At 36.3% G+C, this 25806-nt stretch overlaps 1 protein-coding gene across 3 annotated transcripts in view; it reads right to left on the reverse strand.

Moving 5' to 3' along the window:
- The window catches only part of FBXW7 (F-box and WD repeat domain containing 7), a 181400-nt gene that overhangs the window by 58056 nt on the left and 97538 nt on the right, over positions 1-25806 (reverse strand). Inside the window, exon 3 of one of the 3 annotated variants that reach the window (XM_042049563.1) lies at positions 21368-21831. The exons of the other annotated variants lie outside the window; for them this stretch is intronic. Within the exon in view, the coding sequence (XP_041905497.1) occupies positions 21721-21831 (111 nt within the window). The 3' untranslated portion in view covers positions 21368-21720. Of the gene's footprint in view, positions 1-21367; positions 21832-25806 lie in introns of those variants that run through there. 3 annotated transcript variants of the gene reach the window in all.

Genomic DNA, 25806 nt, shown 5'->3' on the forward strand with positions numbered 1-25806 from the left:
GTGAATTCCGCACTTCACTCTTGACAAACACAGAGTGAATGTGCTTCAGATGTGGAAGCTAACCAGTGAACAGCATTTAACTTGCAACTCAAAACATATATAAAACTGTGCTTAAATCTTCGATGTTCTCAATGTAATTTAGAATGTGATCACTAACTCATTCAAAGCAGAACTCCTCACATCACATTTTCCAAGTGTTAGCTCACACTATAGATAAGTAATGGTATTTTGCAGCTGAACAGTGCTTTTCTTCAAAATCTCTTAATGTTTTGTAACTCTTCTTGAAATAAAACCCTGGTCAACAGTTAAGTAGGTAAAAAGGATCTCAATTTCTTCTCTCAAGAACACAAAAATCTGGCCTAAATTGTACATACATCTGGTAACTGGTCTGGAATAAGAGGTTGTCTTCTCACTGCCAGGCACTGGCTTTACACACTACAACCGTTTGCTGTGCTGCAGGACCAACATCTGCAAATGAACCACGCCTCCTTATTATCAGTAAAGGAAGGTTTACGGGTAGTGGCAGTATCTTTCACTACCCCAAATAATACAGCTGGGATGGGGGAAAGGGAGGAGACCAAAATGTTGAGCTGATAAGGTTCCAGGTATATGTGGAGTGGTATACATCTGAGACTTTCTGGTTCCCACCGAGCAGAAAGGGCAGTGTTAGTAATGAAGGAGGAGTTTGTCTCCAATGGGAAAGAAAGAGGTAACAAGCGGAAAGAACCCCAAGATTATAGCATCCAGTGAAATCAATAGCTCTATTGACTCTATGGTTTTATTGTCCCTGGCTCAATGCTTTGGAAAGCATTCCGTAGCTCTTCCTGGAGGATTAGGACTGAGAGGGTCAGAGACTGTGTGGGTACTCTGAGAAATGTTAACCCACCAGTGTTTCCATCCTTCATCAGCTGTCAGAGCACTCCATCTGTGCGAGGCGACTGCTTAGTCACCCCTGGGTGTCCCAAGGGGCTCAGAGCACTGCCGAAATGCACCAAATTCCAGAAGGAAGCCAGGAATTTGATGATCCTGTTACAAGGGCCGTGCACTAGACTCACATAGAGCTGTGCTAGCACATACCAATTACCTTGTATTTCAGACAGTGAATGATTAACTTATATGTCTAAATGCAGAACACCTGTTCTCAGCTTGCACTTAGCCTCATAATTTCCTGCTTCCATTGCAGGCCTGGAAGAGCAGTCCCAAAGCCTAAAGCTTGTTTCCCCTTCTCAGCTATGGCAATAGAGCCAGAAGATGTACTGGCTCTAGACACAAACTTTGTTCAATTATCTCTTCAGATCACCTCCACCAGTGCACTGCTACCCATTCTGCTAGCAAGAGAATGGATTTCCACGTATATGTAAAGGGTTGGCTTCTGGCAAAGGTTTATATAATTGTACATAATGCAGTTCTCAGTCACAACATCAAAGGGAAAATTATTTTTCCTTTCATGAGATCTGGGATTTTACTGTTTGTTCATTCATTTGTTTTGGCAACAGCCCTGATCACGAACACAGTATATACAATCCTGTGGGTTTTTTTTAAAAAACCCACAAACCAAATCAGGAAGGAAATGAACCGTAAAGTAGGGGCAGCAGGATAGTATCTAACATTTTTGCAAACAATCCATTTGTCACTTTCATGGACCTGGGTTAATTAATATTCTATAAAGGTCCTCCAAAAGCTGAATACCTCTCAAGTTCTGAATTCATGGGGCTGACCTTAGACTTTCTCAGAATGATTTTTAATGCAGTCTGTTATCAGCAAAACCCGTTCAAACACATGCCCCATCTGCCAGTACCCCATTTGCAAAAGAGCTTCTTATACTTGCAGACAGTAAAGCTTCTGCCTGCTTCCCTCTCTCCTCTAAATACCAGCTGTATGGTAATGAGCACAAACAGCTGAAAAATACTGCACAGTAACAAAGCTGGTACGAAGCGGGCAGAACAACGCATCCACTCAATGAGGCAGTTGTAGCATGAATTTAGCAGATTAGCTATTGAACAGGGGTGGGGGGAGGTTTGGAAAAAATGTAAAGGGTCTACACAGATAGCAAGAAAATGAAAAGAGACCAAAGGGGTGCAGGCTACCAAAGAAAAGCCCAATTTCTAAAGTACCTTTGTTGGAACTGCATGAACCAATTCTTCAAATTTTCTAAGGCTTACTCGTCCTGTACTAATGATATGCCAAATGGCATTCTGATCATTTGCAAGTTCAGTTAGTTTTTAAAGGAGGCAACTTGTTAATGAAAGTTTTCCATTCATTAACAAATCCCTTCATTGGCCAGGGGTGGGGGAAGCCCTTAAGAACAGGAACACGCTCTCCCACTTCAGTCTCTGGTACTTTCAGCATGTGTGACCAACAAGCACCATATTATCTATTAACTTTTTGCAGAATAGCCCTCTCAGTCTATCCATTTCTTTGAGGACATTTTTTTAAATGCTGACAACATTCACACTACCCTCCAGACGCTGACAAGCTTTTTACACAGTGAGCATAAAAGACACTTGCTTTTAAGAAACTTTGTGCGTAACAGCATTCAGCTGACACGCATACAAGGCATGCAGTTGAGTATTTGTTTATACAAGTAGCTAATTTGATAGACACTGTTTGCATAAAGTCTAAAAATGGCACATGCACTTTTGCACTTGAAATTGCACACATCTGTCTACTGGCAGATGTGAAAGATGCATGCAGTTTTGATACATAAAGCTGATGTGAAAATACAGGACTTCTTTCTTATTTGCAATATCCCAACAGCATCTAGAGTGTTACTGCTGCTTTTGAAGAACTGGAGTCTAACACTTTCGAAGAAAAACATGGGAAAAGACAGTGTATTGACACTGCCCAAGCAAATGCTCTGTCAAAAGTTTGATACATAGAGTTTGGGGGTTTTAAATTCTTAATTAAAAAGCCTTACTGTTACAATCCCTCAGCATCCTAACATTTGTCTTATGTGACAAGTAAATCTAGTTAAGATGTTTTGCAAAGATTCATCCACTAAGACATACTGCAATAAAAATACTATATTGTTTCTAAAAGTAATGAAGAATGAATACTTCTATCTGGGGGAAAAAAGTATATTTACTTCTAAGGTCATAACAATGAATCTCTTAAGAAAGCAAACAATCTTCTAACCTTTATACATTGCACTTAGAGAGTTAAACAGAACAAATCATCTATGTTACTGGCTTCTTTTCACTGGTGATCACAGAATAAACAAAAACAAAAAAGAGAAAGCCATTTTCTCAGGGCATGAAAGAACTTGTCATGCAGTTATACAATAGTATTCACAGATGATATTTTTATTGCTCATGTCTATCATAACCTGCTAATAAATAGAAGAAAAACCTCCACTATTGACATTCACTGGAAGTCTCTACCTAATTTCAAATTTTAATGTAAGTCAAATCTATTGAATTTAGGTTAAAGAACATGTACTTTGATCTTTCCTGGAGAATTCCAGCACACATTAAAAATATTTTTCATCTTTTAAGCACCTTAAAGAACTAATAAAAATTTTATCAAAAGAAAAAATGGGTAACAGACATATTCAACATACAGAGATGCACAAAATATTAGCTAATGATTAATTAATCATAAATGACTTACTGGCTAAAAAAGTGTTAATATTCAGTCTATATTCTTATTATTAGTCATTATAATTATCAGTGATTCCCATAATTTTCTGTACTTAAAACTTAGCACAAATATCACTCAGTTCTTATTTTAATTCTGTTCTCTGAATTGTTTAATATGCACCAGGACGAAAGCTGTCAGCTTAAAAATGCTAAGCAAATTAAAGTGGTTTATTGTGAGAAAAGGTACAATACTTGAATCGATGCAAAACTTAACTGCCAGAATTACTTTTGTTCTTTCCAGAAACATGTATTTCTTCAGCTCATCAGCACTCCAGGAGGAAGGAATATGATACTACAGAGGGGCTGTTTGCTGTGCCACTAACCCAGGTATGCCTTGACATCTTCAAAAGAGCCTGAGCTGCTCAGTATCATTATTTAGCTTTTCAGACTATGGTCCTGGGGTGCTAAAGCAGCACCAATGAACAAGGAAAGCCCCACTTATTCTAGAAGATTTAAACTCGAATGGTGAAAGACTTTTTGTATGTTCCGTATCAAATATTCTAAGACTCTGTATTTTATGACTTAGAAACAAAATTAAACATTCACAGAAACAAACCCAAAGTTGTCTATGAAAAAGACACAACATAAAATATTCAAAAATATGCAAGAAAATGTTTGTCACTGAAACTGGCAGAGCTACACTCAGTCATTTTTAAAGCTTAACCTCAAAATCTTCATTACACTAGCATTTGGACTGAACACCAACTACAGCAACCAAAAACATTGTTGTAAGAGAAGACTGGAGTGAGTATTAGCTCTGTTGAGAAAACAGTGACATGAGAAATAATCACAGAATCATAGCATGGTTTGAGGTGGAAGGGACTTCACAGACCATCTAGCTCCAATATGCTTGCCATAGACAGGGATGCCACCCACTAAATCAGATTGCTCAAAGCCCATCCAGATTGGCCAGGAACACTTCTCAGGATGGTGCATTCAAAACTCCTTTGGAAAACCTCCTCACCCTCACAGTGAAGAATTTCTTCTTTTTATCTTTTCTTCCTTACATCTGAGGATTATACCTGTACTCATTGTTTCAGAGAATACATCCCAAGACGATGACCCTTCTGTTTGCAATGGTGGTTTCAGGAGACATTGACAGAATGTCCCCTTTGGATACCAACTTATGCTACTGGATAAAAATATATCAGGCATCCTCAATATTTCAGTTCTGCAGGATGTCAATTAATTCATATAGAATGGTTGCCATTCGCAAGGAGTAAATACTTCAAATGTACTTTAATACTCAAAGTGAAAAAAACAACCAAAACCAACCAAAAACCGCGTCAAAGTTGCTTTGTTGATACCCTTTTATATTTCAAGTCTAGCTGTACTTTGCCAGCATCTGTCCATAATCTTCATGTGCTTTTAGCATGTGGAAGCCTTTAAACTAACAGTCTTAAAAAACCCACTGAATAATATCTATATTCATGAGTATAAACAGTATCAAGGAGAAAACAGTGACTCATTTTAAATAACAATCATCTTAACTATTGATATTTCTAGAATATTTTTTTAACTTCAAAGAATTATCATACTTTCTTACAAGTAATGCACATATACACAACTGATAAAATAATCACATTTTAAACATGACATTCCACAAAAGATTGAAAAGATGAACACAGAGGAAGATTTATCAACAGCACTACACTGCCCCTTCACGTCCACTAAAGAAACAACACCACAAGCTGCATAATGTAAAAAAAAAAATCACTGAATATTAACATAGCAACTACATTAAACTGCAAATTTCCTAAATTTTTCTATAGGACAGCTCCTTGCTCCCCCAATAAAACATACATACAATGGAGGAAAAGCAGAATAAAATCAAACTCTCACTTTAGTGGGAAAACCACCTCTTTTCCCCTTGATAGGCATGCCTAGACCTTTCCTTTTAAAAAAGGTATAAATTTTCCACCTTGATTACACAGTGGGTTAGAATTGATGAATAAAACCAATTCAGATAACATTTCTCTGGAAAGAAAAATAATTCTAAAATGGATATACTTAGCCATGACACAAAGTTTTATCTATAACAATAAAGCTTCTATGAGAATCAACTCTTAATGGCATGAGAAATTATTTATGAGTGTCTAAGCTATTTCACACCTCTTACAAATTTCCTCAACTTTTTAAATAATACAGTTTTTACCCCAAGCATCCTGTTTCTTCTAATTTAAAATTCAATTGCTATTTTGCTTGTCATTTAATGCTAAATGTGTTGTTCTGATAGATATATGGGTTTTTATTTTTGGTAGCATTAAGTAGAATGTCAGTCAGGAACTTCTGATTGACTAAAAAAGGTGTCCCATATCTCCATGAGGCAAATCTCTTGGTGTATCATTAGCACACTGTAGTGGTTTGGTCCAAAATACTCATTGCTAACCCATGACACACATGCATTCTGAAACCTCTCTCAAGCCAAGACAAGAACTTGCAGTTCCTCCTACCCCTTCCTACAGTATGACAAATTACCATAACTGAAGTACAAGATGACAAGGACCTTCCTCAACACCATTGTGATCCAAAATTATACTTTTCACTATTAAAGAAAAAGGGTACACAATAAGACCATGAAAAAACCATTACATTTCAGAGGCCAAATACATTTTTTAAAAGAAGTAGAATGGTAAAATTGGCAATTTTTAAAAAATTAGGCTTAAATTAGTTTTTGTGTGCTCCAAATATTCATATGGTGCATATGGTCAGCATAGTCTTAAGTAGAAAATGTGCCTTAGAAACCTCTTTTGCTTATAAAATATCCTAAATGTATTCTGTCCATTACGTTGGTATGATAACTCTAAATAAATGATACATCAGAGTTCTTACTTCTAGGTGCTCTTTATTAAATCCATGGGACATTTTAGACATGCTATAATTCACAAGAACATCACAAATATTTCTCTGGGTGAGGCTAAAAAACCCACCTAGATTGACAGAGTCTGATGACAATTTAATTTCCTCATGGACTAAATCCATGTCTACCAGGCTATTCAAGTCACCTGAATACAAGTACAACCTTTTCAAGGAGGAAGAGAAAAATTAGGTTGGCCTATCAACAGTTATGAAAAAGGGTGCAAAGCATCTCTCTGAATTATGTGTTTTGGAAATTTATGCAGAGAAACTTCAAACTTCAGTGCAATTTGCATGCTTCACAATAATGGTAAAAAGGATGCTTAAAGACTTTCCTGTTTTTTGAACTTACAGCATTCCTCATCAGATTTTACTACATTATTATTACTGTGTCTTTGTGAGTTTACACATACACTACGTATTTCAGAATGCAGCTTTACAAGGACTTCTTACACAGCTTCTTAGCCAAGGTCAGGGCAGGGGATCCCCTTCCTAACAAACTGCTACAAGAAGCAGTTTCTAATAAAAAAAAGATGATAAATAATGGCATGCTAGGTATAGCAAAAAACATTTTCCCACAACCATAAAGATAATATCCCAAGAATTCTCTACTAACAACAGGAAGACAAAATTCAAGCTTTCTCTTCTGACTACATGCAAATAGAAACAGAGACTTAAAAGACAAGTTTGAAGTTGTTTCATAATAAATCTTGAAAAGTAGTTATTACAGTTAGTGACAGTATCTGGGCCATTATGTATTTTATTTTCTCCTCTGGCTACAATTTTTTTTACACAAAGTGTCTATCAACCCACTACCTTTCCCTTAAAACACATTCTGAGCTATGAAGTAAAGCTGGAACTCAAAGGAACCACCATGACCTCTTCAGGGGTTTCTCCTCTATGAAAGAGGCTGTGACAAACAATTTCAGTACTGGGTTAATTGAAAGGTTTTTGATTAAGAATAGGGGTTGTACTTCTATCCTACTAAAGGCACCTAGAGGTCAGATCTCTACAACTGCAAATAATCCAGCTTTGACTCTGCAAGCAAGGCATAAAACAAGATTAAAAAAAGGCACTATGGCATAGTTTGCCTGTCCAACACTTGGTGTCATGTCTTCTTTTTAAGAAATTAATGGATTCTCAGGTCATGATATATTCTTTCTCAAGAACATATTCTTGTTTGAGAGATGTCACTGTATTATGTACAGTGTCACTTTTAAGAATGATGTAAAGCTCTTGTCAACTGGGACTATCACCCTGGGAGTACTAAAAAATACCTCAATACCTTCTACCACTATGAAGATATTCTATTTTGCTGACATGCATATACACAAACAGCCACATTTTCAGCAGTACAGCTCTGGGTGCTTGGGACTATAGCAACTCATTTTTCTGTTCCACCTTTTGTCAGTCTCACTTTCTGTATATCTCATGTCATTTGCAGCCAACAAAGCAATGCTGCATCTATGACACAAGCCTGACCAGTGTGGCACTGCATGGCTTCCCCTACCCTGTGATAACTATAATATTGCTAAACAGCCTCTGAAATCTACCAGAGAAGCAGAAAATGCCATTTCCTTCAAGCAACCAGTGTAAAGAAACTAAACCACTGCATTAAGACCACAGAAGTGCAGCTCAGGTTGCATCTGCAGAAGATGAATCTCCCCAGTTTTTATTTAGAGTAATCTATCAAATGCTCCTGATCACTTTCAATTTTACTTTCAGGTGAGAATCAGATTCAAAGATATTTGTATTTTTATGAAAATAAACATGGCTGTAAATTGGAGCACAAACATTCTCATTCATAAATGAAGAAAGAAAACACATTTTTCAATTCAAATGTAGTGGCGATTTCTCATCTGCTTTTGTCTTCATGCTAGATGTATTCTGGACCAGGGACTAGTCTGAACATCCCACATGTCCAGCTCTTGAAACATTCTGTATTATCTCAGAGACCTCCAACTTCTAACTTGCTGCAATCAGATGTGCAGTCAGCATTCAACACAAGTATTTTTTTCCATTTCAGTTTAACGGAAAAAAACCACTCCTGTTTTCCAAGTCAAACAAGGAAAGACAAGGTTTCTTAGCAGCAGCTGTTTCCAAGTTTGGGGACTATGACAGCAGCCGTCCAAAAGGTGAAAGAAACAGAGAAAGGAAGGACATAAGGCAAGATTACCTTAGTTTTCAGATTTGTTTATAAAGCTACTGCTTACAACTATATCTTGGTTCTTGTCTCCCCTCTTGTGTGTACAGAACAGCAAATGCATATAGAAGATAAGCTGGGATTTTTTATTTCATTATTTTTTTTCCAAGATGTGAGGAGCAAAGGACTGAAGAAGGAAAATCAAGCTTCCTTATTTATAATACATTATAAGACAACATGCAAGGTTTTTCCCATTTAATATTTTTCCTATTAAAAATGGGCTCTTGTTTATACAGAAAAAATACCTGATTACTTTAAAGTCAGACTATAAGATAATATACATGGAAAGAAAAAATAATTTTAAAAAAATCTTAGGTTTTTTTCTGCTGGATGAAAGTAGCAAATTTACCAATTTGCCTATTTGTGAAAACCATTAATGAAGGCACACCTAAAAGAGGCCAGATAAAACCTTTGTGTTTGATATGGGTTTTGATACGTCTGTGATAGATACACACAATCTAGGACAAAGTCTTATGAAGCAGCACTGATGCTACCTATTGGCAAGAAGCTAGAAGGAAATCTTAAAACTCTCCCTGAAAGAAGAGCATCTGTATCTGTGTATGTATTCTGAGGACTATTATTAAGTAGTATTAGATAACGAGATACTACAACTCCCCAATTCTGAATGGAAGAAGAAAGGAAACAATTGCCTACCAGCTATAATATTGTGTAATACAGAATGAAAATTACATATTGTATTTTGTATTTTAAAAATAGACCATGAAGTTCACAAGCACTGTCAAAGGAATTCAGAAGTTCAGAAAGGTTTTTAGCATATTTCTTAGTATCAACTGACATTCTTCCAGAAATACAAAGATGGTTGCATATATTAGATTTTCAATAGGGCAACATCTTTGTGATCTATGTCATTACATGCTTTGGAATGCCATATCCCATATCTGGCACATTGATTCTTCAAAGACAACATACGTTTTATGTCCTCTCTACTGGAATGCTCTCCTAGTAAGCTTAAAAAAAAAATATAGAAAAAAAAAAAAGGCAATTCTTCAAGTTTTCAACAGTGTAGTCTCAAGACTCCAAATTCATCTCCCATACATTCACATACCACCAAAACATGAACTATTTCTCAAAATTCTGTACAGAATTTATAACTCCTAGTAAAGAGAGAAATCAAAAGATGGACAAAAAAAAAAAAAAAGCATGTGTCCCATGTTGCCTCACAGCGAGGAATTTCTTGCATGAAAATGCACGAGTAGGTGTCCTGACTATACGGTTCTGAAGGATAAGCAAAAAAGAAGAAAAACTCTAATATACAGGCAATCTCAATGTAAAATTGAAGTGGAAAATAGTTTAAATGCCATTCAAAACTACTACATAATATACTTCTTTATTTTTCAGTAATTATCATATGTTTCACCCCAGTGAAGTTTAATCTGTGTCAATGTAGGTACCTTTGTAAAAAGGATTCTCTTTACCTTCTTCCAAATACATTAATATACAAATACTGTACATTATGCACACAGTTGTTACACTATGTAAAAAAAAAAAAACCCAGACATTTTTGTATTTATATCATGAAGATTAGTTACTTCAGAGAGAAGACAGTTCAATTTAAAGGCTTTTTGCTCACTAACATTGTTCATGCTTAAGTAGTGCAAATTTGAATTACAAATCTTAAAATCACCGAGAAAACACAAGGCCTTAGGGCCAATTATTAAATAACATGTTTCAATTTTTCTACCAACATACATACACAAAAGACAGAATATGCTGAGAGCAAAGAAACACAGATGTCTCTTGAAAGATTAGTTTTATTAGACTTGCAGCACCTATTATGACTAGGTAGATATGTATAACCTCAGGGGGGCAAAAATTGTCTACTGAAGCCCAAAGAATAAGCTGAAAATTTTCAGCAATTATGAATTCATATGGTCTGTGTGTCCACTGCAAGGGGCTGCCAATGCTACTTGTTTCTATAAATTAGATCCCACAAGTCAGTAAGACTCTTTCAGAGGTGCAAATTATGGGTTTTAATACTTCTACGTTTCAATAACTAGTGAGAATTTTTACTGCAGGTTTCCCTTCGTATCAGGAAGAGAGAAAAACTGGGGCAGGGGGCATGAAGGTTTGCATACCCACCTCTCCTCATTGCCATGTTTTCAGGAATTAATTAATTCCCTGAGGATGCCTTGGATGTCTTGAAGCGTTTACTTTCTCCACACACCAGAAAGAACAGGTCACTTCTGATATGAGCTCTTCCTAAATCAAGAAAAGTAAGGCTGGACCTGCTACACATGGCCATAAACGGACAAATATGCAGTATTTCTGGAAATTTAAAACATTCACTTGTGTGCTCAAATTAAAATGGGCCAGTACTTCAGAACAGGAAACTATTTCCTCTTCACCCACTCAGAAGTTTGGATGCCTTCCCAGAAATCTCAAGACTGGTGAAGGGCTTAGTGCTGTGCCGGCAAGACAGCTGCATCTGGATACAACCCTTCATGGGAATGCACAAGACAAACCAAGGAAGACAGGTTGAACAGATGTAATTAACAGAGGTGGTGCCAGAAAGTGATCCGTGTTAACCAGATGCTCCAAAGAAATTCCTCTCAGTAAGGCAGCACAAGATGCGGGCCATTTGGAAAGCTACTTGAGCCGTGCCAACAGATCTCATGGACACCCACAATCACTCACACAGCTTGGAACCAAGCAGTTCAAGCTGCCTCCTCTTCTTCTTCTGGGAGGGAATGGCTACAACTCACTGAAGTTTTTTCCCCCACCATGACCAGGTCTTTATGCAACAAGAAAAGAGGAATGGACAAGAAGCTAAAGGAAATTTACATACAGCAAATTAATCTGACAATTAAATTGAATAATTCCAACAAAATTGTAACAAATGTTCTCTAACACATGGGGGAGGGACATGGAGTGTCTTCAAAAAACATAAAGAAACACACCCCCAAAAAGAATCTACTTTTGCAATTTTAATCCATGTAATATTCATACTAATTAGGCACTGACCAAATTAGCTATTGCTATTCTAATCCATTTTCTTTCCAAAGTGAAGAAGCACTGCTATGTATGTGTCCTTAATAAATCTGGATATTAATTGCAATTAGTGTCAAATTTTCATAGTGCAAAGTGACCTCAACGCATAATGACATTTCAAACATGATGAGAAAACTAACCATTTCTATGAGAAGCAATTTGATACCATTAAAAAAATCCCAGTCAGAAATAGCACAGACACCATAGATCCTGCCATAGGTTAAACGGATGATGCAGTCTCATTTCTATAATTTGTATTATTAGGGGTTTTTGTCTGTTAGATAACATTACCTATTTCTTGCATCACTGTGAATGGAAACTGCAAATAAGTAGCAAATATACATGTCTAATACTTTAAATGAACAGAAGCTTATTATTGTTTAAAACAAAAACATCCCTCCCAAAAGAGAAAGGTGCACAAGCATCTGTTCTGAATGCTGTTCAATAGAAGAGAATTAGTACCCACTATGAGAGTTTATCTTCTGCCTGGAGATAATAAAGCAAGGGTAGGAAGTGAAAATTGATTGACAGGTAGTATTTTAACACTGAATTTATTACACTTAAAGCTAAATACATGTATTTTGAAAATCAAGTGATACATGTTGTAGAAGTTGTAATTTTTGTTTAGCATGATAGCTTATCTGGTTCTCTTAGGAAATACAGCCAGTTACAGACAAATCTTTATTTCTTTAAAGGTGGTGTGTGGGCAGAAAGGATTTCCCAGAACTGTTTGCAGGATAAGCAGAGAGACAAAGGACAGGAACCCTGTGGGTGTAAAAAGACAGGAAAGAAAAGAGAGATGCTGTATAAAAACTGTGTGGACAGAATTGGCACTATACAGTAGAGGACCTGTTCAACAGCTCGGTATGTAGACAGGATTTGGAGAAGGGAAGTAAAAGAAGGGAAGACTGTGAGGCCATGAAGAAATTAATGGTAAGAATTCGGTCTGAAATTTCACTAACAACGTACCATAGGAGAAATGCAAGATGGAATGTAGCAGTGCTGTAAATATGTTAAAATTGCAAGCATTCTTGCCAGCTGCTGCTGTTATCATGAGAAGTAATCTTGTGTTAGGGTTTATTAATAGCAGCATGCTTTGGAAGAGACTGCCTTTTGTACTTACAGAACACTGCACCACGCAGATTGTCCTAGAGCAACAAAATCTTAACTGTTTAAATATAGTAGTGAGTACCCAAACACAGGACAAGCAGCAAAAAATATGGCACTAAAAGTATACCAAAAATACCTTTGTAGCACTTTCTCTGCTGTTCTTTTTCAATTTTCAAAAAGTTAAATGCTGTTGGGAGCATATCCTTAGAAAGAGACCGGTATGGTGTCACCTACAGGTTCCTGGCCAATGAGCCAAAGGAACAGTTTTCTGTTCGCAGCAGCTAACAACACATCATGTTTCTATTCCCATTTTGTCTTCTGTCTTTCCTCTCTCCAAGGAGTAAAGTCTCTGTGCAGGGACAATTTTGCATACAGCATATCAGACTTCTTATATATATATTTTTATATATATATATATATATATATAATACTAATAATAATGTTTGCAAATAAAACCATGCTTTTTAAACCCATGCCTCCGTACATAATGGGGACACCTAAATCATGGGGAAAGATCCCACATGATACCATCTAGGATCAGTACGCTGCAACTGCTTGCCTTCATTGTATGCTAGCTACATTATAAACTTAAAAATGCAATTTTAGAAATTCCACAGGAAGTTATGAATATTAAAATACCTGGTCTCAAATTTCCTTGTGCTTACTTATTACAGATTCCTAAAATAATTTTTTTACCTACCTGCATCTTCTACACACAAGTTGCCTCTTTTTCACAATTTACAAATAAAATTCTATTTACTACCTTGCATATGCAAAGCCTTACACCACATACAAACTTAATAAACTATCTAAAATAATGAGTCATCTGAAACAGACAGGAGAGAAAGAAGCACGTTTCACCAAATACAACACAAAATTTTACTATCTTTGCTACATTATTATACTATTTCCTGAAAAAAAAAGAAGTTTCCCTAGCTCATAAAGAAGTTGAACACATTAGCATTTACCATGTCTTAGGAGTGCCTTTGATACTACATATAAACTAAGTTGGGTTAAGGAAGCACTGCTAAACATAGATAATTCATAAGGGAAGAACATATACAGAAGAATGTATTTAGACTTCCAGCATCATTTATGTATTTTAACTTATTCTTCTTCTCGCTTTATCCATTAGTTTAGGGTCAGCAGAATTTTGGTTGTCCTTCAATATATTAGAATATGATCTACAAAACAAGTGAAAAACTACCACAAACAAATCTTACTTGCCTACTACTTCCAACTGCTACAGTAGCAGCAGAATTATTAAAAACAATTTTACAGTATTCCCTTCTTGCACAGCATCAATGTTTTCATGACATATATAACCAGCACTTCCCTTTCACAAGCATTTATATTCGCAGTGTATCAAAAATGCAGTACAGCTTGTAACTATCATCTGATTTTTAAAGAAAAATCATTACCCTACTCCACAGACTGTATATTTTAGTATTAAAATCATGTCCATGTGAGGAGCAAGTAACTAGAGATGTTTTTCTGAAATGTAATCAAACTACACATGATCACACAAATGATCTGCAACCATCTCAAACCTCTTACCAAGAAACCTTGCAATCAAACTGGTTACTCAAAACATATGTTAAGGACCAGAACAAATTAAAAGTACAGGCTCCCTTGACTAAAAATATATAAAGACAGGGAAAAGTCATGTCAATCCCAGTGCTTTTTTCTTGCCTTTTCAGAAAAATGACAAACATTATAAAATACCTGAGCAGCATGAAAAGACGCTGCTGTTGTTCCTATGCAAAACTGTATTTTCAAACAATATTATAATGAAACATGGTAAATAAGTTCTCCAGAAAAGAGGCCCACTTTTAATAGAAGATGAATATCACTGAGAAGGTGTAGGGAGAAAGCAGAATTACCAGTCCAAAACTAGGTGAAGGGAGAGTGAGATAGAGTAGACCAGAGCCTGAGACAGAGTTTGAAAGAAAAACACAGGCCAAGCAGTGAGTCTAGGAATGAGACGGGATTGCTGCTCTGAGGAGTGGAGCTATTCAAACTGGCAAAATCATCATTTGCTGACAGAAAGGGTTCATCACATAAGGAACAACAGGCAATCAAGGAACAACAACAGGTTGTGGTAAGCAGCAGAGATCCAAGAGCAAGATGCTAATGCTACGACCCTGCTTATGACTTGTCTGAGTGTCATTCTAGTTCAGTTTGACTTCCACTCAAAAGCTGGGGAACATCAGAACAAAAATCGTCAGTTAAAATTAATTTGCCCTCTTTGTGTTTCTGAACTAAGGATAGTCATGGCACAGCAGAGCAATATTTTCTTCACAAAGGATTCTTCCCCCATACCTGAAAAAGATCTGCTCAGGAAATTAAAGTGCCTTCATTTCTTGCAGAAGGACCAAAAGTGTTTACCTAGCGATAGAAGGGACTGCAAAAAGAGGAAAGGGAGACTCATAGTTAAAGCAATTGGGTTTCAAAGCAACACATTAAGTATTTAATTACACATTTCATGAGTTCCCCTCTGGCATGATCAATCAGCAAAGAGGCAGCTGGGTCAGTTTATGGCATCGTTGTTGTCTCCCATTCCCTCTTCTGCTGGATGCTATAACCTCCACAGTTTGAGACAACAAAACAGATGGACTTTAAGCAGGTAAAGACCTTTCACAAAGTCAGTCCAGCATGTTTGAATAGCTCAAAGTGCATGACAATAAAGGCTTCTAAAGACATCTAAACAACTGGGCACAAAGGAGTAAAATCGCCCAGGAAACCTTTATTCTGATACCTCCCGAAGGGAAGTGACTGACTGCATCATAACATGCTTTTAACATCTGCATTCCTGCAGTCCGTAACAGACAGCAGTGCTCATTGCAAGAGGAAATGGAAGTTTTAAATGCATCAAAACCACAAACACTTTAGCTAGTGTTAAATATAAATGAGTTTCTGATTGCTGCTTTTATCTCGGCCAGAAATAGGTAGAACAATTTAAATAACAGTGTTTCTCAAAGAGTCAGTATGGTGACAGAGGATCCCTGAATATTCTGAAAAAGCAGTCTTTGGGAGTACTATGATGGGTTGCAGTGCAGGTTTGAAAACAAACAAACACAAACATACACGCATCCCCCAAACAAACAACAACATAAAGTCAAGCAAGTTGTCCAACTATTTTTGATCCAGTACAGCAGGCTGGACTAGATATGCACAGTTTAGCTACCAATTTTATCTTTTCCAGGGGATACAGGGAACAGCTGTTTGAACAGCAAACTGAGTGCTTCCTCCTACAAATGGCTATCTTAAGCCCAGAGATTTTCTAACACCCCAGAGAAGGGGAGGGGTAGAGAGAAGCCTATTTCTGCCCGTATCTCACTCTACAAAGCCAAACACTGGCTACATCTGACTGTATCCACAGTTTAAAAGATGGATTTCAGTAAGGCCTGGCAGAATTCTTGTGAGCATTGCCTGGGAGACCATGGGACACTTCAGCTGAGCCAGGCTGAACCACCCCACCTTGAACTGACCAGAAAATTGAGGATCTGTATTTCTTTCCACTTCTGTGAAACCTATTATTATTTCCTCTCAAGTACAGTACAGAATAAGTTTGTTTGCAAGTAAAATGAAACAGAGAATTGCATAAAGAAAACAGGGTGTAGAAGATAATTTTTAGACTTTCTCTGTTCCATATTGAGAAAATAAGTAGCATCTTGCTTTTTCTTCAAGGCTACCACTTCACACAGGAAAAACATTTATTTCCCTTGTGCAAGTAGATGAAAGGCATGGGAAGAGCAAATTCAGAGTGGAGACACTACATATATGTAAAAAAGAAGACAAAAAAAGAAGACTAAGTTCATTATCCAAGACTATTTATCTTCTAAAGGCATGACCCTCTAGGCAGAATGTTACAGAAGACTTAGCCTTGCTCATTTCTGTAACTATTCACTATTCCTTTCCTTCCACTCAAAACCATCTGCCTTTGCAGTTAACTTCCTTCTGCTGAACTTTTGAAGTACTTCTGTTTCCTTCCAAAGATTTTCCAAAACTGAAACACAGAAAAAATAAACACAAGAAGAAAAACCCCACTATAAATTATGAATTCAACAATTAAAATATCTAGACTATATTTATTGTGAATATTTGGAAATCCAGTGCAATGGACACACCCCTTTATGAAAAATAAACATAGGGCAAGAACAAACTTCCTTTCCTGTAAAGTATCAACTGATCAGTCTATGACCTGTACTTCTCTGACAAATTTTCTAACAGAATCAAGGGAAATTGAAGTAAAGGCTAAACCAATAGCTAAAGAAAGCTATTTCTGACAGCCACTCAAAGAGATATCTTAACACCAGTGGCCATAATGCAAGTTCCCGCCACAAAGCCCAGAAACAAAAATTCTCTTGTAGAAGACGCAAGCATTTGGGAGTGCTCTGAAGCATTTGGGAGACAGACTCTGAAGACTACCTTTAGTTTTACATTAGAAAATGGTACACATATACATATTTATACATATACACATGCACATTTTCCACATACTTTTTCCTCTTCTGTCTGTCTCTTCTAACCAAATGCTTAGAAATTCCAAGGGAAATTACTTATTTTTCGTTTAAGGGGCAAATAGATTAGTGCTTTTTTACAATCAGAACCTGATCCAAACTCAGCTGCAAAACAGGGAAGTGTAAAACAGGAAGATATATCATTTCAGAGAAAGCTAAATAGTTTTTTGTCCATTAACTAACTTCTTACTGTCATCCATGAAATAAAGTGCTGTACTCAAGCAAGAAATATGATTTATTACAGAAAAATTCAGGACTACATTTCCCTGAAAAACTGAATGGACAGACTACTTGGCTGAACTGCTGGTGCAAACATTTACATAGATTTGACTGACAATGAAAAGAGTGCTTTGGTTGTTTTAACACAGAAATTAAGGGATAAAGAAACAAGTCCAAGTAAGTGGAGCTGTTCATGTCACATCAGTATTTTAAATACACTATTAGCATACCTGTCAACCAGAGGAAGGAAAAGGAGCTGGGGTCTCATTCCAAGCGCTCTAGTTTAGTAACAAATGTGCAAGACCAATGGATGCTCTTATATATGACAAACGCAGGCTGGTTAAAAGTAATGCTTCAAATGCTTTATCTTGTGTTCACTTAACATACAAATACATCCTACAGATGGAAGAATTTCATTGATGAACCAAGCTGATGAATTGCCAAAATTTGGTTGGATGCATTTTAAGGGTGAAACATACACACATACAGAAAACTATTCTCAAAAAATGGAAGAGTGTAACAGAATCCTTGGTGTTTCTGAGATTACAAGCACTGGAAATGGATACATTTATTACCTTCATTTTTCCAGCTTGGAATACCACAGGGTGCACACTGAAACCCCTGCTTTGTAACAATTCAGTGCTACTTTAAATCACTTGAAATGAAGGAACACTGCAAGTGAACAAGTGACTCTCACAAATTCTCCAGCTTATTAGCACGTCTTAAAAAGTTATATTCAATGTGATAAAATAGCTATACAGCAAACTTCAAGAGGCTATTCCAAGAAAATTCAAGAGAAATTTAAAGGGGAAAATATCTTGTAAAACTAAAGGGGGAATAACTCTATTTGTTAAACATAGCTTTTCAAATAGTTGAGAATATAAGAGCTCAGAAGGAAGAATACTTCTGTTAGTGGTTTAAGAGCATTATAAAGGAAAAAACACATAGTTATTAAAGAGACCAATTTTTTGTCAATTGACAGTATTTACCACGGCAAACCAAATGCAGCCCTTGATTTTGGAACATGCGTGACATACGTGACCATCCTGTATGTTCAATGATCAGCTGCAGTTACATCGCACTGAAGAGCTAAATGATATCTGATATTTGAAGTGTGTACCAGCTAAAAGGTATTCATTGCTTCTTCACTTTATACTGCAAAATCGACTCCAGTGCCTATGAAAGATATTTCAAAGGCTAAAGAGGACCATGGCTTTGTCTACGTTTGATGATAGTGCATCAATGTTTTCCTTGACAGCTTTGAAGGAATACATACATTTACTGTGTAAGTAGAGTAGTTTTACAGCTATGCACTTAAGTATTCTCAAGTGCGACACAAAGAATGCTAAGTAATACTATTTTTAACTGGATTCAGATTAGTGGTATTGCAGACAAGTGTTTTAACTACTTGAGCAAACTGACAAAATGCATAAGGGCAAACTGCTAAGTCCTGTGACCATTTATAGTGCACTTCTTGCTAGAAGCCCAGTATAACCAATGCAGAGGATGCAGAAGCTATGAACTGTCAGCTCTCATAACGGAAGTATTTTTGCTCTCAAGGATCACAGTACACATTTTAAAGATGTTTTGTTAGGTCTAATGTACAATTAAGGAGGGGAAGAAATGAGTTCAAACAAGGAGAAGGTCAGTATTACAGTCAGGTCAATGTCTGAATGGCCCAATCATACACTCTTCCCAAAAAAAGTTGGCATTGATATATTGCCAAGTCAATAACCTGGAAGAAAATGGTAGGTCATGTTCCAAGGCACATCAAACTTAGCTCTGAACATAAAATACTAAATAATTCAATGCATTACTTACTAAATGAAAAGTAGAATTTTTTAAAAATAAAACTAAAACTTGCATATTGGTGAAGACTTTGTGTCAAAAGTCCTATTTTGCATAAAAAGATTTTTTGGTTGTTGTTATGTTTAACAAAAGAATAAATCTAGAAAACACAAGTATTGATTCTCTCATCTGTTGATATGAGAAATTAGGTTGGGTTCTACTCTGGGATTTTTTTTACATGCAGATCTTGTATGCAACCTCCATGCGTTAGCATGGAAGGAACCCAATATGGTAATCGCTGGGAGTTACATGCAGGCTTTGAGTGCTGCAAGGCATGGGACTAAAGGTGGAGCTCCCATATTTTCCATTATTAGCAGCCATCATACTGAGAATTGTTAGTTTCAGAATACAAGATAAATTGATGATAACTTAGCTGGTAAAACATACATTTACAGCACTTCTAAATTTTCTCCTTAGTCCTAATGCTAAAAGAAAAGTAGATGCTGAACAGCTTTCCAAACCCTCCTAGAAATAAAACATTAAACTGACTGACTGAACGGGGTGTAGGACAGGACAAAATGAGATAATTCTGGTCATTTTGGAACAGTGCAAAATCTTAAGAAGACTGCTTTAGATTTTGGTGGGGTTTGGTTGTTCTGGTTTTTTTTGTATATGTGATAAGTTAATGTCTGATCATATTTCTCATTACAGAAAATACACACATAAGACATCAGCATTAAAGTTCCAACAGTACACCATGTTAATATAGCCACAAAAAGACTTGTGAAGTATATCTACTAAATTTATCTTCTACACTGTATTCTATGCTTTATCCAAGACAAAGGAACTAAAACTATCCAAACATATTCCAAATGTTTATTTTCAAGTAAACAGTTTCCAAATCACATTAAAAAAATTTAAATCACTCTATTAAAATACAGAAACTTACTTTATCACTTTCAATATTATGAAATGTTCCTATTCCATGTTCAGCAAACACATATGCATAATATCTAATTTCAGAAAAATATTTTTCTGAAATGCACATGATGAAATATTAAACAGTCACGTGTGTATATATATATATATATATTCTAAATTTTGCATTGTTGCAGACTGACATTATGTTCCTGGCTTTCACTGCATGCCATGTACCTTTTACATATAAGAAACATTCTAGTACGAAAAAATCAAACCTTACAAGGTGATCTTATCCAATTTAAATTTTGTCTGGAACGTAACTAAGTTTGCTAAAAAGTAGTAAGTTGACATTCAAAGAAAGCCAGCATATTTACAAAAAGTGAGCTAGATTTAAAAACTTGCATCAATAAACAGAAACAGCAGTTATTCAGCAGCAAGAGAAAACTCATAAAATGTATTTTAAGAGCCACTTAATTCATATGGTTCCTGAAGCTGTAGTATAAGACCCGTGATAGTTTGTCAGACTAGGATTGTCTATATATAAACTATATCGCAACCTCCACATAGTAACATGCTATTTTTATTTTATGTAACAGCGAAAAATGCTATCTCCCTTACTGAGTTACAAAAGTATTAAAATCATATTTCAAGAATTCGTACTAAAAATGTTTAAATATTAATTAGTTTAACATTTTAAAATTCTCTAATATCCAACAAGTTGCATATGCCAGTACAATTCAGAACTGAGTTCAATGAATTATACACCAAACTACCTTCATGACCTAAAAGACTGAATAGCAGCAAAATACACATTTATGAGTGCACCTATTTTGTACAGCATTTGTTTTCACCTACATGGTTACAGCTATAAAAGAATCCCTGGCGTGTTCCTTTAAATGAGTAATAGCTAAGACAACATGTACAGATTTTAATTAAATTAAAGCACAAGAATTAATGAATTACCAAAAAGCTCCTGTATGGCACTCTGAGTGAATAGATAATAACGGACATAAGTACTTCCTCATGGAATGAATGCACCATGACAAAGCACTGAGCTACAAGCCAAGTGATGAAAATCCAAGTTTTAAAGACTTTTACACTTACCCGCCTACGGCAGAAGGGCAAGCCCTGTGCAATGATGCTGATGCTAAATATCTTCATCACGGTTTGGTGTGGTAGAGGCTCTTTGGCACTTTTAAGATCAACAGGAACCAAGCCATGGCTGATGGCAGTTTTCCCAGGTTTGGACATTTTATCGTTCTTACTTTGTCGAGTCAGTTACTAACACTGCAAGAACATTGCTAAAAACTTTGCTTTAAAGTTGCATGTTTTGGGGTTTTTTTTAAAGTTTCAGACTGGTGAATCAGCTCCCCACAGCCTGCTGCCTTTGTCTCTCAACGTTCTCCTGCCAAGTGTCCTGACCTGTCTGCTGCTCAGTGAAGTGCAAGCTATCCTAGTATAGACAGGAATTAAACCACCAAGGGGCAGGCAGACTGCTCGTGTCAGTCAAACAGCTGGTGGACCTCCCCTGCAATGTCAGAAGAGCCCTTCTCCAAAAAGGGATCTGCAGATTGAAAAAGAAGAAAATAATGACTGCCTGGAGTTTTAATAGACACAGCCACTTATACCTGCACTTTAAAGGAAGAATTTTTTTTTAATTTTGTTTTGGTTTTTTGTTGTTGTTTTTTTGTTGTTTTTTTTTTTTTTTAACAAGTTGGTATTATGCTTTCAGAAGGGGAATCCAAGGAGATTGCAAGGAGATTCAGAGGGTAACAGTGTTGCTGCAGTATCAACTCTATCACTTCCCCAAGCAGATTTCTTCAGGACTGCCAATAAAATTAAATGAAAAACTGATCTGGACTTTGCTCTTCCTCAGCCACAGTCTCTAAAAACATAATACATTGTCCAAAAGTTAAAAAAGGAAATAAAAATGGGTTTTTAAAACTTGAAAAAAAATTAAGAGTCTCCTAAAAATTGGTACAAAACTTGCTAGTGTAATACAAGTAGATGCTATCACTGTATTTTCACCTACATTATGATTTTTAGTTCCTTCCTCCTGGCCTTCTTTACTCATGTGCAGGTACTCCAGTCTGCACCTCCTCCTCTCTCCCTGCCACCGTAGGGGGAGCAACATCCGGGCAGCTTTGGCTCTAAGGATGCAATGGTACAGTCGCTTTCCCTCTTCTGGCCAACTCATTTCCCACAAGTTTGGGTACCAGTTTGCTCAGGCCTATTCATCACACCAAAGGTAAAGGAAGAGGGCTCTTCCTCCAAGCATCTCTTGAAGGATGTGGGGAGAGGTCTGCCTGCCCTTAGCAACAAACCTGAGGGCCATTTTTCAGGAAAAATGTTCTTACTCCACTGAACAAAGCTAGAACAGCAATGTCTATTACTCAGATTTTCCACAATTAGTTTACTTCCATTTTGAATAACCTCTTGATTAAATTAGCTTTCCTACAATCTCTCTATGTTCCCAAAATCCCTTTCCGGTGCCTATACTTGGACATGTTTCTTAAAACCATATTCATATTTTGAAAACATTTTGAGCAAAACTAAGTAGCAAGAAACAGAAGGCTGTGAAGATGTCATATGAAACTGCTGAGAAGAGATGCAGAAAACCATCAAAGCCCTTGTACGAACTGAGTCATACAGTCCAAAACACAGTGAATAAATGACCATTAAGAAATCTTACAAGTCTCTTTCTGCACAAAACAGCAAAGATAATTAGCCGTATAATTATGTGAGGGCAAAAGAGGGAGTGCAGAAATGCTTTAATGCTTGGAGCACAACAATGTAACTTGACAAAAGACAGCATTAAAATATGACTGTATTAGCATTTCCACTTAGCCCTTTGTTTCCCCTTCAAAAAGCCAAGCTGTAAGCATGTTTCATCTGCATATAGAGGGCCTCCCTGACCAAACATTTGCATGTGGAAAGCTTTTTATTAAAAAAAAAAAAAAAAAGAAAAAAAGAAAAAAAGAAAAAAATCCCTAACATTTCACTGAGAGTATATATACATTCCAGTAAGCACCTACTTATAACACAGTGTTTTTCTCAGACAAACAAGACAATCCTTATTTCTTTACAGATGTTGCATACAGAAAAGCTGGGTGGCACAGTATTTTCATGCACAGATGGCTGGTTTTCTTTTCTACCATCCCATTCAGATGTTATTCTAAAGCGCATTTAGACATACATTTTCTCCTAAAAGACTCTTTACATTTCTTACTTTATACTTCCTCCTATAAACTCCAAGCAGCAGTTTACCATTAGCCTGTACACAACAGTAATGGCATTACATTAAAACTTCATTCTGAATTATTTCATATTTTATACAAATACTAGGCTTTCATTTGACTGAAAATGCTTCAGAATAATTGTCTCGGAATCTTGGTTTTATTCAAATACGAAAATTTCACTTTAATCCAAAGAGGGAAAAGAGCAGCCTTTTGTTTCTACTTTGAATCACTAAAGTGAAGAACAGAACCAACAGCTCAAAAGAGATCAACTCACATACCCTACTGATGTATCATTCAAAAAGAAGCAACAGATCAGTTTTCTATTTTTGATGAACTGGTCACCATCTCGATTGTTCCAACAAAGTGTGAAGTTTACCAAAGTGTAATATATAATACATAATGTAATTATATAAACATGATTAGAGATCAGATCAGGATCAGATACAATATTCTGTACAAAGCAAGCCTTACTTTCTCCTTCAATAAATACTCAATATTTCATTTCATTGCATACAGAACTGTCTGTGTGCACTAAGAGAAACTGCTGGAATAAACTCAGTTTTAAGAGTCATTGCACAGGTGCTTCAAAGAATTTGAGAGTGTGGCAGATCACCAGCTGTTATTAGTTGATACAAGAACCTAGCATCTTACTACTTTAGAGGCTTCCTCCCCTCCTTTTTTAAAAAAATATTAGCTCATAACATACGTGCAAAACAAGAACATAACTTGGCCCATTTACAGATTTACATAAAACTGGGGAGTAAACAAGACTCAAGTATTGCATTCTCCAAGCACTGCTCACCACTCAACTTTCGAGTCACACGTTAGTCTCACACCTCTGAAAACACAAAACTCGGTATTGTCAGCCCTTCTTCTTTGTGGTTTGAGATAAAGTCCCAGTGGTACATTGTTTTTTCGCCAGGAACTTCCAAACTATTCTAGAGTTATTCCACAGGGACGCACTTCTAGCTGAAAAAAAGGATCATGTTCACAAATAGAGTAGTCCCCTTTCTATGCACATAAAGCCATGGCAAAATAAGGCCCTTTCTTTTGTCCAGTGTGAAATTGCAAAGCTAAATTTCATAGTTTACCACAGCAATAAAGAAAACCTTTAGTTCTTACCTGTGTCTATTTTACCCTGCTTTTTTATCATTGTCTCCCAGGAAAAAGACTCACATTAGCAGATGAGATCCTGTCCCAATTTTCCTTCCACGTACCATCACTCTAGTTATTAGTCTTGTATTTGCTACACATTACTGACTGTAGATATCACTGTCTTACAGTAATGTTTAAAGGTCACACGCTAATGCTGAACAGTTATAAACTTCTAATAAGTGAAAGTCCCTAGTCAGAAAATAAAAGACAGTCTAATTTAAGCAGTAAGAGAGAAGACAAAAATGGTGAAGGCTATCTCAGAAGTGTCAGAAATACATTGCATATAGCAGATATCACTTACTTTTGCATTTGTACAGTACATACATATTATAAATATAATTCTAATTTAAGCTTCAAATGTAAAGTTGAAGCAGCCATTCTGTTGCTTTTATCTTTAAAAGTGTGTATTTTTGCATTATATGGGGTGAGAACATGTAATAACATGACAAATGTGAAATTACAAAAATTTGAGCTTTAGTGCTTTGTAATACATTTTTGTAACATCCTGTTTCTAAATACATTTGGGTTGATTTCCAGTGGTGCTTTTTTTAAATGCCTGTCTGTCCTTTTAATCAGAAGATCACATTTGAAATGAGATGGCATAAAGTGCCTGAAAATATAGTATTTTTAAGCTCAAGTTAAGTCTGTCATGGACTTTCAACTGTAAACATAATAATCCAGAAGACTCCTGTTTCTTTTTGGCCAGTCCAGTGAAGAGAGGTGTCTGTAAAATGAAAGCATGTATAAAGCATCAATAATCTTTACACCTTCCAGTCCGAGTTAGTTCAAAGTCAGCTTTTTAGGAGCTGCTTACCAGGAAGCAAATGTTACAAAATTAACTAGCTCTCGGTATACTGAACTCAGGAAGGCCATAGTTTTAAGACGTGGATCTAAGAAATTATTCCAACACCAAAAACCAGTTCATGCAAACTTTACAGAGTTTTCTTCTAGAGTTGTTTTGCATATTAACATTACTGGAAAAAAACCCAAACAAAATCATGACATTTTAATATGGTGATGGAACAGTACAAGAACTAGAAAGACCTAAATGAAGTATTTGCAAGTATAGAAAAACTAAAATGCAGACAGCAAAACCCCACAGGTTCTCCACAGTCCTTAACATCGGTGAACAGCTGCCCTCAAAT

This window comes from Corvus kubaryi, unplaced genomic scaffold (assembly GCF_017639235.1).
Source record: "Corvus kubaryi isolate FWS band 111438036 unplaced genomic scaffold, C.kubaryi_AGA036_p1.0 71, whole genome shotgun sequence".
NCBI lineage: Eukaryota > Metazoa > Chordata > Aves > Passeriformes > Corvidae > Corvus > Corvus kubaryi.